General features: G+C 40.7%; 1 protein-coding gene across 4 annotated transcripts in view; it reads left to right on the top strand.

Annotated features, from left to right (window-relative positions):
* LOC128685810 (kinase suppressor of Ras 2) overlaps nt 1-14,372 on the top strand; it is an 88,876-nt gene extending 74,504 nt beyond the window's left edge. For all 4 annotated transcript variants that reach the window (XM_053772481.2, XM_053772482.2, XM_053772483.2 and 1 more), the window contains 2 exons: nt 1,772-1,901; nt 9,183-14,372. In XM_053772481.2, the coding sequence (XP_053628456.1) occupies nt 1,772-1,901; nt 9,183-9,335 (283 nt within the window). In that variant the 3' untranslated portion in view covers nt 9,336-14,372. The remainder of the gene's footprint in view (nt 1-1,771; nt 1,902-9,182) is intronic.
* The last annotated feature ends 5,184 nt before the right edge of the window (nt 14,373-19,556 follow it).

Raw genomic sequence — 19,556 nt, forward strand, 5'->3', positions numbered from 1 at the left:
AGTTTATACACTTTCACTTCCCTCTTACTTGTTGTTGCCACCTTCCTCTTTTCCCATCTACCTCTTACTCTAACTGTAGCTACAACTAAATAATGATCCGATATATCAGTTGCCCCTCTATAAACATGTACATCCTGGAGCCTACCCATCAACCTTTTATCCACCAATACATAATCTAATAAACTACTTTCATTACGTGCTACATCATACCTTGTATATTTATTTATCCTCTTTTTCATAAAATATGTATTACTTATTACCAAATTTCTTTCTACACATAGCTCAATTAAAGGCTCCCCATTTACATTTACCCCTGGCACCCCAAATTTACCTACTACTCCCTCCATAACATTTTTACCCACTTTAGCATTAAAATCCCCAACCACCATTACTCTCACACTTGATTCAAAACTCCCCACGCATTCACTCAACATTTCCCAAAATCTCTCTCTCTCCTCTACACTTCTCTCTTCTCCAGGTGCATACACGCTTATTATAACCCACTTTTCACATCCAATCTTTATTTTACTCCACATAATCCTTGAATTAATACATTTATAGTCCCTCTTTTCCTGCCATAGCTTATCCTTCAACATTATTGCTACTCCTTCTTTAGCTCTAACTCTATTTGAAACCCCTGACCTAATCCCATTTATTCCTCTCCACTGAAACTCTCCCACCCCCTTCAGCTTTGTTTCACTTAAAGCCAGGACATCCAGCTTCTTCTCATTCATAACATCCACAATCATCTCTTTCTTATCATCTGCACAACATCCACGCACATTCAGACTTCCCACTTTGACAATTTTCTTCTTCTTATTCTTTTTAGTAATCTTTACAGGAAAAGGGGTTACTAGCCCATTGTTCCCGGCATTTTAGTTGACTTTTACAACACGCATGGCTTACGGAGGAAAGATTCTTATTCCACTTCCCCATGGATATAAAAGGAAAATTAATAAGACCAAGAACTATTAAGATAAAATCAAAGAAAACTCAGATGAGTGTGTATAAATAAATGTGTACATGTATGTGTAGTGTGACCTAAGTGTAAGTAGAAGTAGCAAGACATGCCTGTAATCTTGCATATTTATGAGACAGACAAAAGACATCAGCAATCCTACCATCATGTAAAACAATCACAGGCTTCGTTTTACACTCACTTGGCAGGACGGTAGTACCTCCCTGGGTGGTTGCTGTCTACCAACCTACTACCTACAAAACATGCTTTCCTTATTTTATTAATTTAGGGGGATGCAATATTCACTGTTTTATCTAAGTGCAGACTACTGGTGTAGTGTTTGAGCTGGAGAGCTTGTAGTAATGCCTTTTGTATAATGCTTGCACTATTGATAATTAATTCTCATCTGGGAGAAACAGCAGTGCAAAATAACATCTGTACTTCTTAATGGGTGTCTCCAAATTATGTCAATTAAAGCCATGACTACAGATAGGATTAAGAATAGAGATGATAGTGTACGGTATATTGAACATAGATATGTATTGCTTCACTATATTGAAATTTATACTTCTGTTTTTAGAGATATTGAAATTGCTCTATAAATCATGTGAATGCATCTTGAAATATGTACAATTTGGTGTAGTACAGTTATAATAGTTTAAAAGAATGTACTGTACCACTATGGAACATGTATGACTTGCATGTATTCTATCTGTTCAGTTTTTAGGTTTAAAAGTACAGTACTATACTTTTATAAAGGTTTGGATTCTCTGTCTCTTGAGAAATTGTCTTTAAGATATATTTAATCATTAGGACTGTATGGTATGAGCTTCTGTGTGGAGAGTGGCCTCATAAAGGACTTCCACCAGAGGCCATCATCTGGCAAGTTGGCCGAGGTATGAAGCCTTCGTTGGCCAACCTCCAAGCTTCACGGGATGTCAAGGTAAGATAAAGGCCTCATTCTTATTCAGTATTATAGCCTGCACTTTAAAGGAGGGGTTTGGGGTATTGGCTGTTTGGAGTGATATCTAAACTGTCATATCAGGGTGCCTCTGCAAAGGCAATGATAATGTGTGAATGATGTGGAGAGTGTTTTCTTTCTTTTTTGGGTCACCCTGCCTCGGTGGGAGATGGCCGACCTGTTAAAAAAAAAAAAAAGTGTTGTAGAAGAAGTAAATGCTAGGTTGTTGGGAAGAGGTGTGGGATAAAGAACAAGGTCATGGGAGTAAAAAAAAATAATTTAGGCAAAGAAAGATAGGATATCAGATTGGAAGGAGGGAGTGTGGAGAAAGTAATTCACAAGTATCCTGCTTCTCTCTCCTATGTGAAGAGTATAGTGGCACTAACACTGTTATATTCATGTAAAACATGGGTTTTAAGCATTGCAGTGAGGTGGAGACTGGAGAGTGATGCATGGTATAAATATTATGCAGAGAATTAGGTGTGGAGGTTAGGGTGCATTTGGAGTTAACAGAAGTATAATTCAGAGGGCTAAGAATGAGCCATTGAAGAATGGGTATTGAAAGAAGATAGTGAAATAGTATGACTAGTTTATATAAATCTGGGGTGGAGGAAAGAAGGGTTGGAGGGAGGGGATAAAGAAGGTTTTGTGTACTATAGGCTTGAGCTTCAGACAGGCTTGTCTGAGTGCGTAGAGACAAGCGGTATTATGACTTGACATGCTGTTGGAGGTATTTGGGGAAACTGGTTAGCCAGACTTGAGTTCTAGAGGTGGGAGGTGCAGTGCATACACTAAAGGAGAGGTGAGGATGTTGCAGTTCAGAGGACTGGCTGACATGTAATGTCGGTATTCTTCTGGCAAGAAGGCATTTTTTTTTTTTTTTTAAATTATTATTCTACCTCAATCAGAGACTGAGTGACTGGGTAAACATGCGTTGATCAACACCCTGAGTTGGCAAAGCATGACAAAGATGGTAGCTAGGGAGGGATGCTGGACAAAGATGGTAGCTAGGGAGGGATGCTGAACACAAACATTACCCAAAGATGACCTAGGTGGGTAGCCATGATACCTGGATGGAAGTTAATTAAAATTTATCTTATTTTTTCTCTGGTTTAATTTTATTATGATCAGGATAGTTTATCTTGGTATGTGAACTGGGGTATCAGAGTATAAACTGTTTTGTTGGGAACTTGTTTTTGAATATGTATTAAATAAATGACTGCTTAATATTAAATGTTATTGTAGAGGAGAGAGAGAGATTTTGGGAAATGTTGAGTGAATGCGTGGGGAGTTTTGAATCAAGTGTGAGAGTAATGGTGGTTGGGGATTTCAATGCTAAAGTGGGTAAAAATGTTATGGAAGGAGTAGTAGGTAAATTTGGGGTGCCAGGGGTAAATGTAAATGGGGAGCCTTTAATTGAGCTATGTGTAGAAAGAAATTTGGTAATAAGTAATACATATTTTATGAAAAAGAGGATAAATAAATATACAAGGTATGATGTAGCACGTAATGAAAGTAGTTTATTAGATTATGTATTGGTGGATAAAAGGTTGATGGGTAGGCTCCAGGATGTACATGTTTATTATGTTGGATTATGTATTGGTAGATAAAAGACTGTTGAGTAGACTTCAGGATGTACATGTTTATAGAGGGGCCACAGATATATCAGATCACTTTCTAGTTGTAGCTACACTGAGAGTAAAAGGTAGATGGGATACAAGGAGAATAGAAGCATCAGGGAAGAGAGAGGTGAAGGTTTATAAACTAAAAGAGGAGGCAGTTAGGGTAAGATATAAACAGCTATTGGAGGATAGATGGGCTAATGAGAGCATAGGCAATGGGGTCGAAGAGGTATGGGGTAGGTTTAAAAATGTAGTGTTAGAGTGTTCAGCAGAAGTTTGTGGTTACAGGAAAGTGGGTGCAGGAGGGAAGAGGAGCGATTGGTGGAATGATGATGTAAAGAGAGTAGTAAGGGAGAAAAAGTTAGCATATGAGAAGTTTTTACAAAGTAGAAGTGATGCAAGGAGGGAAGAGTATATGGAGAAAAAGAGAGAGGTTAAGAGAGTGGTGAAGCAATGTAAAAAGAGAGCAAATGAGAGAGTGGGTGAGATGTTATCAACAAATTTTGTTGAAAATAAGAAAAAGTTTTGGAGTGAGATTAACAAGTTAAGAAAGCCTAGAGAACAAATTGATTTGTCAGTTAAAAATAGGAGAGGAGAGTTATTAAATGGAGAGTTAGAGGTATTGGGAAGATGGAAGGAATATTTTGAGGAATTGTTAAATGTTGATGAAGATAGGGAAGCTGTGATTTCGTGTATAGGGCAAGGAGGAATAACATCTTGTAGGAGTGAGGAAGAGCCAGTTGTGAGTGTGGGGGAAGTTCGTGAGGCAGTAGGTAAAATGAAAGGGGGTAAGGCAGCCGGGATTGATGGGATAAAGATAGAAATGTTAAAAGCAGGTGGGGATATAGTTTTGGAGTGGTTGGTGCAATTATTTAATAAATGTATGGAAGAGGGTAAGGTACCTAGGGATTGGCAGAGAGCATGCATAGTTCCTTTGTATAAAGGCAAAGGGGATAAAAGAGAGTGCAAAAATTATAGGGGGATAAGTCTGTTGAGTGTACCTGGTAAAGTGTATGGTAGAGTTATAATTGAAAGAATTAAGAGTAAGACGGAGAATAGGATAGCAGATGAACAAGGAGGCTTTAGGAAAGGTAGGGGGTGTGTGGACCAGGTGTTTACAGTGAAACATATAAGTGAACAGTATTTAGATAAGGCTAAAGAGGTCTTTGTGGCATTTATGGATTTGGAAAAGGCGTATGACAGGGTGGATAGGGGGGCAATGTGGCAGATGTTGCAAGTGTATGGTGTAGGAGGTAGGTTACTGAAAGCAGTGAAGAGTTTTTACGAGGATAGTGAGGCTCAAGTTAGAGTATGTAGGAAAGAGGGAAATTTTTTCCCAGTAAAAGTAGGCCTTAGACAAGGATGTGTGATGTCACCGTGGTTGTTTAATATATTTATAGATGGGGTTGTAAGAGAAGTAAATGCGAGGGTCTTGGCAAGAGGCGTGGAGTTAAAAGATAAAGAATCACACACAAAGTGGGAGTTGTCACAGCTGCTCTTTGCTGATGACACTGTGCTCTTGGGAGATTCTGAAGAGAAGTTGCAGAGATTGGTGGATGAATTTGGTAGGGTGTGCAAAAGAAGAAAATTAAAGGTGAATACAGGAAAGAGTAAGGTTATGAGGATAACAAAAAGATTAGGTGATGAAAGATTGAATATCAGATTGGAGGGAGAGAGTATGGAGGAGGTGAACGTATTCAGATATTTGGGAGTGGACGTGTCAGCGGATGGGTCTATGAAAGATGAGGTGAATCATAGAATTGATGAGGGAAAAAGAGTGAGTGGTGCACTTAGGAGTCTGTGGAGACAAAGAACTTTGTCCTTGGAGGCAAAGAGGGGAATGTATGAGAGTATAGTTTTACCAACGCTCTTATATGGGTGTGAAGCGTGGGTGATGAATGTTGCAGCGAGGAGAAGGCTGGAGGCAGTGGAGATGTCATGTCTGAGGGCAATGTGTGGTGTGAATATAATGCAGAGAATTCGTAGTTTGGAAGTTAGGAGGAGGTGCGGGATTACCAAAACTGTTGTCCAGAGGGCTGAGGAAGGGTTGTTGAGGTGGTTCGGACATGTAGAGAGAATGGAGCGAAACAGAATGACTTCAAGAGTGTATCAGTCTGTAGTGGAAGGAAGGCGGGGTAGGGGTCGGCCTAGGAAGGGTTGGAGGGAGGGGGTAAAGGAGGTTTTGTGTGCGAGGGGCTTGGACTTCCAGCAGGCATGCGTGAGCGTGTTTGATAGGAGTGAATGGAGACAAATGGTTTTTAATACTTGACGTGCTGTTGGAGTGTGAGCAAAGTAACATTTATGAAGGGATTCAGGGAAACCGGCAGGCCGGACTTGAGTTCTGGAGATGGGAAGTACAGTGCCTGCACTCTGAAGGAGGGGTGTTAATGTTGCAGTTTAAAAACTGTAGTGTAAAGCACCCTTCTGGCAAGACAGTGATGGAGTGAATGATGGTGAAAGTTTTTCTTTTTCGGGCCACCCTGCCTTGGTGGGAATCGGCCGGTGTGATAATAAAAAAATAAAAAAAAATATTTAGTTGTAGCTACAGTTAGAGTAAGAGGTAGATGGGAAAAGAGGAAGGTGGCAACAACAAGTAAGAGGGAGGTGAAAGTGTATAAACTAAGGGAGGAGGAAGTTCGGGTGAGATATAAGCGACTATTGGCAGAAATGTGGGCTAGTGCAAAGATGAGTAGTGGGGGGGGTTGAAGAGGGTTGGAATAGTTTTAAAAATGCAGTATTAGAATGTGGGGCAGAAGTTTGTGGTTATAGGAGGGTGGGGGCAGGAGGAAAGAGGAGTGATTGGTGGAATGATGAAGTAAAGGGTGTGATAAAAGAGAAAAAGGTAGCTTATGAGAGGTTTTTACGAAGCAGAAGTGTTATAAGAAGAGCAGAGTATATGGAGAGTAAAAGAAAGGTAAAGAGAGTGGTGAGAGAGTGCAAAAGGAGAGCAGATGATAGAGTGGGAGAGGCACTGTCAAGAAATTTTAATGAAAATAAGAAAAAATTTTGGAGTGAGTTAAACAAGTTAAGAAAGCCTAGGGAAAATATGGATTTGTCAGTTAAAAACAGAGTAGGGGAGTTAGTAGATGGGGAGATGGAGGTATTGGGTAGATGGCGAGAATATTTTGAGGAACTTTTAAATGTTAAGGAAGAAACAGAGGCAGTAATTTCATGCACTGGTCAGGGAGGTATACCATCTTTTAGGAGTGAAGAAGAGCAGAATGTAAGTGTGGGGGAGGTACGTGAGGCATTACGTAAAATGAAAGGGGGTAAAGCAGCTGGAACTGATGGGACCATGACAGAAATGTTAAAAGCAGGGGGGGATATAGTGTTGGAGTGGTTGGTACTTTTGTTTAATAAATGTATGAAAGAGGGGAAGGTACCTAGGGATTGGCAGAGAGCATGTATAGTCCCTTTATATAAAGGGAAAGGGGACAAAAGAGACTGTAAAAATTATAGAGGAATAAGCTTACTGAGTATACCAGGAAAAGTGTACGGTAGGGTTATAATTGAAAGAATTAGAGGTAAGACAGAATGTAGGATTGCGGATGAGCAAGGAGGTTTTAGAGTGGGTAGGGGATGTGTAGATCAGGTGTTTACATTGAAGCATATATGTGAACAGTATTTAGATAAAGACAGGGAAGTTTTTATTGCATTTATGGATTTAGAAAAGGCATATGATAGAGTGGATAGAGGAGCAATGTGGCAGACGTTGCAAGTATATGGAATAGGTGGTAAGTTATTAAATGCTGTAAAGAGTTTTTATGAGGATAGTGAGGCTCAGTTTAGGGTGTGTAGAAGAGAGGGAGACTACTTCCCGGTAAAAGTAGGTCTTAGACAGGGATGTGTAATGTCACCATGGTTGTTTAATATATTTATAGATGGGGTTGTAAAGGAAGTAAATGCTAGGGTGTTTGGGAGAGGGGTGGGATTAAATTATGGGGAATCAAATTCAAAATGGGAATTGACACAGTTACTTTTTGCTGATGATACTGTGCTTATGGGAAATTCTAAAGAAAAATTGCAAAGGTTAGTGGATGAGTTTGGGAATGTGTGTAAAGGTAGAAAGTTGAAAGTGAACATAGAAAAGAGTAAGGTGATGAGGGTGTCAAATGATTTAGATAAAGAAAAATTGGATATCAAATTGGGGAGGAGGAGTATGGAAGAAGTGAATGTTTTCAGATACTTGGGAGTTGACGTGTCGGCGGATGGATTTATGAAGGATGAGGTTAATCATAGAATTGATGAGGGAAAAAAGGTGAGTGGTGCGTTGAGGTATATGTGGAGTCAAAAAACTATCTATGGAGGCAAAGAAGGGAATGTATGAAAGTATAGTAGTACCAATACTCTTATATGGGTGTGAAGCTTGGGTGGTAAATGCAGCAGCGAGGAGACGGTTGGAGGCAGTGGAGATGTCCTGTTTAAGGGCAATGTGTGGTGTAAATATTATGCAGAAAATTCGGAGTGTGGAAATTAGGAGAAGGTGTGGAGTTAATAAAAGTATTAGTCAGAGGGCAGAAGAGGGGTTGTTGAGGTGGTTTGGTCATTTAGAGAGAATGGATCAAAGTAGAATGACATGGAAAGCATATAAATCTATAGGGGAAGGAAGGCGGGGTAGGGGTCGTCCTCGAAAGGGTTGGAGAGAGGGGGTAAAGGAGGTTTTGTGGGTAAGGGGCTTGGACTTCCAGCAAGCGTGCATGAGCGTGTTAGATAGGAGTGAATGGAGACGAATGGTACTTGGGACCTGACGATCTGTTGGAGTGTGAGCAGGGTAATATTTAGTGAAGGGATTCAGGGAAACCGGTTATTTTCATATAGTCAGACTTGAGTCCTGGAAATGGGAAGTACAATGCCTGCACTTTAAAGGAGGGGTTTGGGATATTGGCAGTTTGGAGGGATATGTTGTGTATCTTTATATGTGTATGCTTCTAGACTGTTGTATTCTGAGCACCTCTGCAAAAACAGTGATAATGTGCGAGTGTGGTGAAAGTGTTGAATGATGATGAAAGTATTTTCTTTTTGGGGTTTTTCTTTCTTTTTTGGGTCACCCTGCCTCGGTGGGAGACGGCCGACTTGTTGAAAAAAAAAAAAAAATTAAGGTAAAATGCTACCAGGTACAGAATAGGTTTTGGTATTCAGTTTCAAATATCATTATTTACGTAAAGGTAAACAAACCATACCCCGGCCGGGATTGAACCCGCGGTCAGAGAGTCTCAAAACTCCAGTCCGTCGCGTTAGCCACTAGACCAGCTAGCCACAATAAGATTCATCCAACTAGGTATAGTGGCTGGTCTAGTGGCTAACGCGACGGGCTGGAGTTTTGAGACTCTCTGACCACGGGTTCAATCCCGGCCGGGGTATGGTTTGTTTGCAATCGTGAGTTACGTGAAGGTTATTCAGTTTGGTTACATTAGTTTAAATTTTTTATAGGGCATACATTGTGTTAGTCAGTTTCAAGGTTTTTGTTAGATTTTAATTAATAATTTACTGTACAGTAATGAGTATAGTATTATTTTTTTAATTTTCTACATTATTTAGGTTTAGTGCTTCTTTTTTATTATAAAAAATGTGTTATTATCATACAAATTAATTATTTTTGTAAGCTTTAACTGTATCTTTTTTTTTTTTTTATTTCCCACAGGACATTTTAATGGCTTGTTGGAGTTACCGACCAGATGAAAGACCAGAATTTTCCACCATGCAAGCCAACTTGAATAAACTGCCCAAAAAGCGACTGCACCGATCACCTTCACACCCTATCCATCTCTCGCGGTCAGCTGAGAGTGTATTCTAAAGGAGGTGGTGCATTATTTTGGAAGGAGTACTTGCACAACTGTGAAACCTACATGAGTGAACTAAGTCATTTATATAGCTCGTGCTCTTCTTCATTAATGTTTGTCATGGAATATTTCTTGCAGTCTTGCATTGCAACATTTGCTTTAATTATTGTTATTTACATTTACCCTGCCTCGGTGGGAGACGACCGACTTGAAAAAAAAAAAAATTTACATTTAATGACACAGTAATTGTCTTCTGGAGGATTGGTTGTCCATAGGCAGATCATATTATATTTTGTTAATGCCCATTACATTGTACTAATTTGAGAACCATGAACTGGGCATATTGTGAAAAAAAAAGTAAATGCTGGTTAATTATTAGAGCAGATTTTTAGCAATATTTTATTGGTATTGGGAGTTAGCTAAGGGGCATTGGCACATCATAATATATTCTTTATTACATTTGCTCTTAAAAAGGCATGAATATTTAATGCACAAACCCTAAGTAGATTGGACTAACATTCAACTTACAGCTCTGCAGGTCATACTACATAGCCTGCCCACTTGCAGGCTGTATAGCTTACACTCTATGGGTTGTACTACGTAAGTTGTTCACCTGCAGGCTGGATAGCTTGCAGCTTTACAGGTTGTACTAACTTATTCGCCTGCATGCTGTATAGCTTTCAGCTCTGTGGGTCCTACTTCATAGCTTATTCAGCTGCAGGCTGTAAAGCTTGCAGCTTTGTAGGTTGTACTAGTTTGTTTTCCTGCAGGCTGTATAGCATGCAGGTTTTACTAGCTTGCTTACCTACAGGCTGTATAGCTTATAGTTCTGTGGAACCTTCATAGCTTGCTTACCTGCAGGTTGTATAGCTTACAGCTCTGCAGGTCATTCTGCTTACCAGTGCTACAGAACATATAGCTTACAGCTCTACAAGCTGTAATGCCAATTGTTCTTCATTCCTTGTAGCATACATTTTGTGTATGCAAGGTGGGCATCCACTGATTATTTCTTGATTATTTAATATGCTCAAGTGAGAGATGTATTGGTTATTGTCATAATAGTTACTGTGCATACATCACCATAAGCTCATGGCAGAGAATATGAGGATGATCGCTTACATCAAGTAAGCAAGCATTTATATGAATGTCTTGACATTTCTTAAATTTGTTATCCTTGTTTTTGAGTACAAGAACATTTAAGTGATGTTTGTAAAGGCGAGAGTCCTGAATCGGGTATCTGGTGGTTTTGCAGTTTATGGAACATGTGAAACTCCACCATTCAGATGAGCTTGAATTTATAATTTTTAAAGTTATATCATGTTTTTAAATATTAAATAAGTATATTTTGCATGTATGTAAGAGTAATTTTAAAGCAGCGAGAAACAGTCAAGGTGAGATAGAAGAGAAAGACAGTTTACAGATAAATGTATTCTCTTTGACACTTAAAATTTTGTTATAAACTTACAAAGCTATAACAGCATACATTGAACTTATTATATGCACTATGGCATTGTCCTTGCTCTTTGTTCATGCTTGCTTGATGGGTGGTTATATTCTTGTCATTAAAGATTATATATGTATTTTGCTAGTGAGAGTATAGGAAGTCAGCCAGAAAGCATATTAAGCTCATTTTGTGTTAGGAGTTTTGAGGTTTTGACAAATTTTTATGAGTATACACTTCAACATCTGAATAACTGTTTCCAGATTGAAACTATTTTAAAAGTACTAGTTAATAAAGTCCAAACATTTTCTAGTCAGCCAATGTACACTAGGGAGTTTCCTGCAGTAGATGATATGTTAGTACATCTTGTGACGAGCATTTGTGGACATGCCGAGCTTGTATGAAGGTTGTGCGTGTTGTCAAATAGACATTAGAACAGATTCTGAAACAAGCCTTGTGTAAATGATGGGGAAAAAAAAAAGTTATGCAGATAATGTCAAAAAATTTTGATGCACTAGTACTATGCTACTCAGTATTTCAGAATTTGTCTGAATGTGTTTTGGTGAAACTTGCACGAAGTTCACGATTGCTAGTCAGATTATGTATGATGATGGAGCTTTCTCCAATTAACAAAGGATGGACAGCACAGGAATTTGCGAGTTAAATCTAATATTTTCTTGAAAGTGGCAACTCACATTTCATGCCACAGGAGATGACAAAAAAAATTATGAGAATGATCACTGGTATTATTTTTAGTTACAACCCAAATGTGGGCAGCAGTATGACCACTCACTTTTTTATAGGGACTGTTCTCATGAAATTGAATAAGTATAATTGAAGCTGTTGGTGAATGATCAGATAAAGTATTGGCTGATAGAGATGAGAGCTCAGTTGGTATGGTAATGCCAATGATCAACTCAATTGACTTGATAATTTTGAGCATAATTGATTTGACTGAGCTTTATTCTGCATCTAAAGTTCCATATTATACAGAAAACTACATGTCAATTGTATTTTAATGTAAATGCACAGCACCCTAATTAAGCATTATCCTGATGCTGTTTCAATACTTTTGTTTTGTTCCATTTCATCATTTGTATATGCAATATGTTAAACAAGTGATAGATATTGAATTCAGTCATTATGATAAGCATCATTGATGAAATTAACCTTAAAAGGTTATTGAAACCACTTATGCACTCTTCAAAGTCCAATTTATGCTGTGTTATTGTAATATTTGTAATACAGTCTAATCTTGGTAATTTCATCTATCCATTCCATGTTTTTCTTTTTCACTTGTAGAAAATTGCATTGTTTGAGACCCTCCCTTGCCCCTTCCTCCGTTAATTCTCTTTTTGTTGCTGGTGAGCAGCAGTTGGGAGTTACCAAGTTTTGTCTGTACTTGTACACTCTACTATCTTAATGTTTTCATATGCATCAATCATGTGCTGTTTGATGGAAGCTAATGAACAGTATTCTTGCATGAAGGCAGTCGTTGAGAAGCTGTTCTGAGGATTTTGTCAAAGTATTATTACATTATATTTGCAACTCGATGTTTACTCCTGCATTGCAATTGCACATACAGGTCACAGGTTCTCCCTTACTCTAATTCATTGTCTCAGCTCTTACCCCATTACTTTTTGACTTTCCTAACCATTTTTCTATTTGCTTATTCTTTCAACTATAAAATTGCTCTTGTTGAAGTATCAAACCTAGTTTTGGTTCCTTTCAGCATTGTCCTGTTCAGTCTACAATTTTAGAACTTAGCAATCCCGTAGTTAATCAGACCCCATCTTTGTTTTGTAAATCTTCATAACTTTACCTATGCTCTCTTTTCATCTTCTCAGTAATGTATCTTACTAGGCAACATTTTTCAACTACATGCCGATTACAGATTATCCTTTAATTCATACAGCCTGTCACGCATGTTTATACTATCAACAGTTCCTTCTGCATTGCTGACAATCTACATCTTCCAAAGATTTTCCATTGATGCTCCTTGCCAGTTCCTGCAATCCTGTGTACATCTTCCATTTTCATAACCTCATTGTTTTTATTTTTTGAAATTGTAGAACATTTATTTTAGATATGATGAGATTATCTTTTTAAAAGATTTGATTAGATGTTAAAAATTTTTATTAGATGCCACAGAGATTTTTCCAGTGTATATGTTGTGAATAGAGAAATAGGTCTTCTTAATACCTATCCTGAAAAAAAAATAAAATTTAGCAAACCTGCTATTTCTGAAAAGCTGAACTGCTGTATAATGTAGGTCTGTTATATTCTAGTATACATGCTTAGGAAGCAGTGTATCTGAGACCCCTCTTTCTGAGCTAGGTTCAGGATATTGGTCTTCTCATAGTGGTTTATGTTTTGATTGCATTTATTATGATTTTGTGATTAAAAGAATTTGTATCTTCAAGGGTCCAGAGTGAAAATTATGTCTACTGTACTTTGCATTGTTTCCACTTGTATTTTCTACCCTTGAGTCCTTAACCAAGACACGGGTTCCTCAATAGGTAGGGTTGTTGCCATATCCTTGTTGCTGCTCGGTGTTTCATATGCCAAGCTTTTTTCCTGTAGTAAATGTTTATGTATGTGTGAAGTCTGTCTACGGCTTTTTCTCCAGTGATGATGGTGCAGGAGAGACTAGGGAACAAAATTTGTATTACTTGGTTTGAACATTCCAGATTCTGGACTATGTGAGCTTTCCCAGTAGCCAGAGACCTGGAACTCTTATATCTGACCAACTATAACTGTTTCTGTGTGACTTGTCCTGCTGTCTAGTTTTGATTGTTTGAGGGCTGTTCATTCTGGAGTGCAGTACTTCAAGTGGAACTTGGCATCTTTTTCTCTCTTTTCATGCTTGGTGAAATTCTCAAAGTGTTCTCCCCCAAAGCATTTTGAGCATTACACTGATCACTCGCATCCCAGGGATATTGGGAAACTGCGGTATTCCCCCACTGCATTAGACCACTCTCCTTGGGTATCTAATTATTTATTTTATAACTTTCAATTTACATTCTTAGAAAATGTATAAAATATCAGCTGTTATTGTCTCATTTTCTATGCTAATAGGAATGATTGAATATAATTTTTCTTTAATACACTGTGTATTTATTTTCTTGATCTCTTAATATGGTACTAGTCCATGTGATTGAGTCATACATTACAAATTTGTGAAGAGTTATGTGCATTTTTATAGTTTTACATTGCTGATATTACTCTATATCTCATTTGTTCTTCAACTTGCAAGATGCCTTTGTTACTGCCAGGTACATCCTCCCCCAACTCTGCTCACGTGCAAGATTAATTACGTGTGCAGTGGTGGTGTAGTTCCTGGTGTGGCTCACCCTGACAGCATCCCCCCTCTCAGGGTTAACCTCTCATCCTGGGTGTTTGTGAGTGCTGAGGAAATCCAGTGTTCTGCTCTCAACTCTACCTTCAGTTTTACTTTCTTTTTATCAGTGGTTTGTAAAATGTGTATCTCTAGATTTTGAATTCATTATTAATATTATGTATAATACTTAATTTATTTGTACATAATAATGTGTCTACCAAATATAGTTTGTATATATTATGCATTAATACATAAGTCTTTTTATCATAATATTTGCCTCTCATAAACCTTCAGCAGAGTTTAAACAAAGTGGTGTATGAAAATTACTTAAGGAGTTATCTTACATGTGCCTTATGATTCTGAGGGTCACTGCCCTTGGTTGCTCTCCTGATAGACAAGGCTTTTGGTGCCAGTTGTACCCAGTCCATTATTAGGTGTCCCTAAAGGGTACTCCAAGAAGTTGCCCGATTTTTTGTTCCTCCAACTTTTCTATTTGATTTTGGAGTGTAGATGTCATTTTGCCACTTACTCTAGAAATATTATTTTACTGTATTGCATTATTTTGCTTTGAGGCTGGTGAGGGGCTCTTGAGCCAAGGAACTGGGCATATCTTTCCCTTGCTTCGATCAGATTTGAATGACTCCCATTCCACAGGCACTATAACCTTATGGGTTTAGCTCTTTTCTCTGATTAAAATATGACAATTATGAGCAGTGTCAGTCTTAAATGGCTGATGCATCATATGAAATGGATGGTATGTTTCATGGATTAAAAGAGTAACTGCTTCTTTAGCACAGTTAAGGTATGAACATATGTCTTCCTCAAGGGGCCAGGCCGAGGTTTGGCAGACGGTAACTCAACACCACCACCAGCCTTGAAATGCTGCACCCAGTTCCTGACTGAATGCTCACACACACTAACATTCTCCATTATTTCTTTCGACTGGTGCCAGCTTTGTGAAGCCCTATGATTTGAGCTATAGTTTCAGGTGTTAGACTTCTTTTTACCTATAATCAAACATGTATAGCCCCAAAACCAAAGGGAACACCAGACAAAAGGTGGGGCAGATGAGAGAACAGTGCAACACTTCCTCTCACCACAGCAGCCATGTGAGCATTGAGAAGTCACTGTGAAGTGTGGTGACGACATGCTAATGGCTGCTACTCAGCAGAATGCACTGATGAAAAAAGACCTTCCTGTATCGTAGGCCATTGATTTTCGTCACGGCATTATGCCAGGGTGCTCACCCGGCATAATGCGGTGATGAGCACTGTACATACATACATATATATATAACAATGTATACTGTAATAATTTCTTGGTGGAGAAACTGGTTGAGGTTGTGGATGGCAGTGTAATAATTTCAAGAGGACAGTAAGTAGTGAGGTGGGAGGCTACTCCCTGTCCTCGCCCACTTTTGCTCAACTCGTGTGTAGTGCTGCTCCATGGATAATAATTTGAAGGAAAGATACAAAATCTTGGCTTGTTCCTCCCCAACACACAGAGTCTGGCATGATCTTAAACCCTCCTAGGAGACTATTCTGGGAAGGGACTCTTGATCCAAGGAAGTTGACCCATCTTCCCCTTAATTGGACGAAACCCTCATTCCTGAATGCACTGTATGAACCTTATGGTTTTAGCAATTTCCCTAAATTTAATAAGAGGATTAATGGCCTTATAAACCCATGTTGGAGTATATACACTTTGATGTGCATATCTGTTTATATACAGTTTACTCATTTAATCCTTAATGTATTCCTGATGGGCGAACACGATATATGCAGCCTTAATTAAGACATGTGTAATCGATAATTCCCACACCCACTCGATGCTCCCACACCCACTCGATGCTCCCACACCCACTCGATGCTCCCACACCCACTCGATGCTCCCACACCCACTCGATGCTCCCACACCCACTCGATGCTCCCACACCCACTCGATCCTCCCACACCCACTCGATCCTCCCACACCCACTCGATGCTCCCACACCCACTCGATGCTCCCACACCCACTCGATCCTCCCACACCCACTCGATCCTCCCACACCCACTCGATCCTCCCACACCCACTCGATCCTCCCACACCCACTCGATCCTCCCACACCCACTCGATCCTCCCACACTATTGATGCGTCTTACGGTAGTTGTTACGGAGAATTGCAGCAGCGATGCTGACTGCGGCAATGGCTGTGTTGTTGATTGGGGTTGCGGCTGTGACGGTGGTTGCGGGAACACATCCACAGTTTTGAGAGCCTGCGGCAAAGTAATTTACTTTGATGTGCATACTCTGTCAGTATGGACCTCTGTCGCTACCAGCATCAAAACAAATGGCAACTACCACAATCCCCGCCCCCACCACCTCTCACAGCAACATCACACTCAGCATCTACATCTGTACTAGACAATGACACAAGCAGACCCCCAGAAGAGTTCAACTAATAAATGACATTTACTCCGTCAGTCAGCTGAAAGTTAAGAGGCGAGACTAACAAGGTAACTCCTGCCCCTCCATCCTCATGCTCAAATACTGTAGGAAATTACGACTACCGCCACGGGTGAGGTGGGGAGGGGGGTCGGTGGGAGAGGTGTTGAGGGGTTGATAGGAGAGTCTCGCTCTGGTAGTTACTTCTGCTAAGTCATCTCTCAGTGTTTAGCATCACGCTTGAGATACAACACTAAGGTCAATTTGTACACTTGAGCGGCTGTACAATCATGGATCTCCGTCAGGTGTGCAAACAAGCAAAACTACACACACACACACACACAAGTGAAGTAGTGGAGGCAGGAACCATACATAGTTTTAAGAAGAGGTATGACAAAGCTCAGGAAGCAGAGAGAGGACCCTGTAGCGATCAGTGAAGAGACGGGGCCAGGAGCTGAGTCTCGACCCCTGCAACCACAATTAGGTGAGTACACACACACACACACACACACACACACACTCAAGCGAGAAACTACAAATATCGTTCATGGAGCAAGATTTTCAAGTGAACATCACGCCAAATATCGGCGGGTCCAGGAGCGGAACTCGCTTCCCCTCATTGACAATTTGATACACACACAGCAGCACCAGCATGGAACCCCTACCTGATTAAGCATATCAAGGAGGAGACAGTGCAGAGGTTTGTGACGAAACTAGTACCACAGCTAAGACGTATGAAATATGAAGAGTAAAGGAGTTAATCCTGATGAAAGACCAAAGGACAGTGGGAGACTTGATAACGACGTACAAAATTGGGTGGACAGGGATGTACTGTTGAAGACGTCCCCTTCATGGAAGGTGCCTTGATACCGGTGAGGGATTTCATGTAAAGAAATGGACCTATCTTCCCTTTCCTTGGAACATATCTGACTGCCTTTCATTCCCCCAGGCACTGTATGAGCCCTGTGCCCCTCTTGGAAGAAACCTTGACACCAGTGAAGGGCTCTTGATCTAATGAATTGGATCTGGCCTTCCTTGGATTAAATTTGCTTCGTTTCCCAAAGCGTTATGCTAGCCCTAAGGGCTACAGGTTTAGCACTGCCTATTAATGAAATTAAATGCGAGAGGCGAGAAACGGGTATACAAGGGCCCAGCTGGGAGTTAAACAGATGAATCACAGGAATATCACTGAGTCTTCCCCAACTTCACAATGATCAGGAAGTGGAGTGACCTGAACAACGAAGTGATATAAGGCAGGATCCATGCGTAGCTTTAAGGAGAGGTATAATAGGGCTCACCAGACAAGTAGAGATGGAACCCAGTAGCGGTCACTTAAGAGGCAGGCCAGAATCTGAGACGACCACTGCAACCAGTCATTCCGGGTCCTTTACACACTTTTGGTCCATCTTCAGTAGCAGCGATGGACTCAGACCTGAAAAAAAAAATACATAGGTATGCAGTGAGGTTTGTTCCTGAGCCTCAGCGCTGTATAGCCCTTGTGGCTTAGCGCTTCTTTTTTGATTATAATAATAATAATTGTTCCTGAGCCAGGGTGTCTGAACTGAGAGTAGAATCTAACGCTTAGTTTTGATAATTTGGGTCATCCTAAGTAATTCACACTACGTATGATAATTATACTGTGTACCTTTGCTTAAATAAACTTACCGACATGATAACGTATATGTACAGACGAATTAATAAGGTAGATATGGATAGGCTCTTGAGAAGCGACGAACGAACTTAGATACAACTGGAAGTTAGAGACAAGGATGAGCGGCAGGGATGTCAGGAAGTATTTCTTCAGCCTCAGGGTGGATAGGAAGTAAAATGATCTCGAAGTGGCGGAGGCAGACTCCATTATGTATCACCGGTGACCTGGTCAGGTAGCACCAGTGACCTGATCAGGTAGTACCGGTGATCTGGTCAGGTAGTACCAGTGATCTGGTCAGGTATTACCAGTGATCTGGTCAGGTAGTACCAGTGACCTGGTCAGGTAGCACCAGTGACCTGGTCAGGTAGCACCAGTGACCAGGTCAGGTAGCACCAGTGACCAGGTCAGGTAGCACCAGTGACCAGGTCAGGCAGCACCAGTGACCAGGTCAGGCAGCACCAGTGACCAGGTCAGGCAGCACCAGTGACCAGGTCAGGCAGCACCAGTGACCTGGTCAGGTAGCACCAGTGACCTGGTCAGGTAGCACCAGTGACCAGGTCAGGCAGCACCAGTGACCTGGTCAGGTAGCACCAGTGACCAGGTCAGGCAGCACCAGTGACCTGGTCAGGTAGCACCAGTGACCTGGTCAGGTAGCACCAGTGACCTGGTCAGGTAGCACCAGTGACCAGGTCAGGCAGCACCAGTGACCAGGTCAGGCAGCACCAGTGACCTGGTCAGGTAGCACCAGTGACCTGGTCAGGTAGCACCAGTGACCAGGTCAGGTAGCACCAGTGACCAGGTCAGGTAGCACCAGTGACCTGTCAAGTAACACTGGTTATCAAGGAAAGAAGTCATAGAAATTACGAAGTTGTGCCCTTACGAATTTATCGCTTCTCTACGAGTAATCCCCTCAAGGGAGGTTCCTTGATGCTGGTGAGGGGCTCTTGATCTAGGGAATTGGATCTGTGCTCCAGTTCCCTGAATTGAACCTGAAAACCTTCCATCCCCCCCCCACATGCGCTGTATAACCCTACGGGTTTAGCGCTTCCATGTGATTATAATAATCTACGAGTAATAATAATCCCCTCCCTTGGATCAAACCTCATTCACAGTCACCATGCGCTGCATAATCCATACGGTTTTATCGCTTTCAGGGGATTTTTTTTAATACAAGATATAGACTGTGCTTCATTAATTATTGAGGTTAATCTGTGTGTGTGTGTGTGTGTGTGTGTGTGTGTGTGTGTGTGTGTGTGTGTGTGTGTGTGTGTGTGTGTGTGTGTGTGTGTGTGTGTGTGTGTGTGTGTGTCAGCTGTGCGCTGCGGTGCGTGGCGCCGAGGGTGCGCGCAGGCGCCGCACTGGTAGTGCGCTCAGCGGCA

Source organism: Cherax quadricarinatus, chromosome 23 (assembly GCF_038502225.1).
Source record: "Cherax quadricarinatus isolate ZL_2023a chromosome 23, ASM3850222v1, whole genome shotgun sequence".
Taxonomy (NCBI): domain Eukaryota; kingdom Metazoa; phylum Arthropoda; class Malacostraca; order Decapoda; family Parastacidae; genus Cherax; species Cherax quadricarinatus.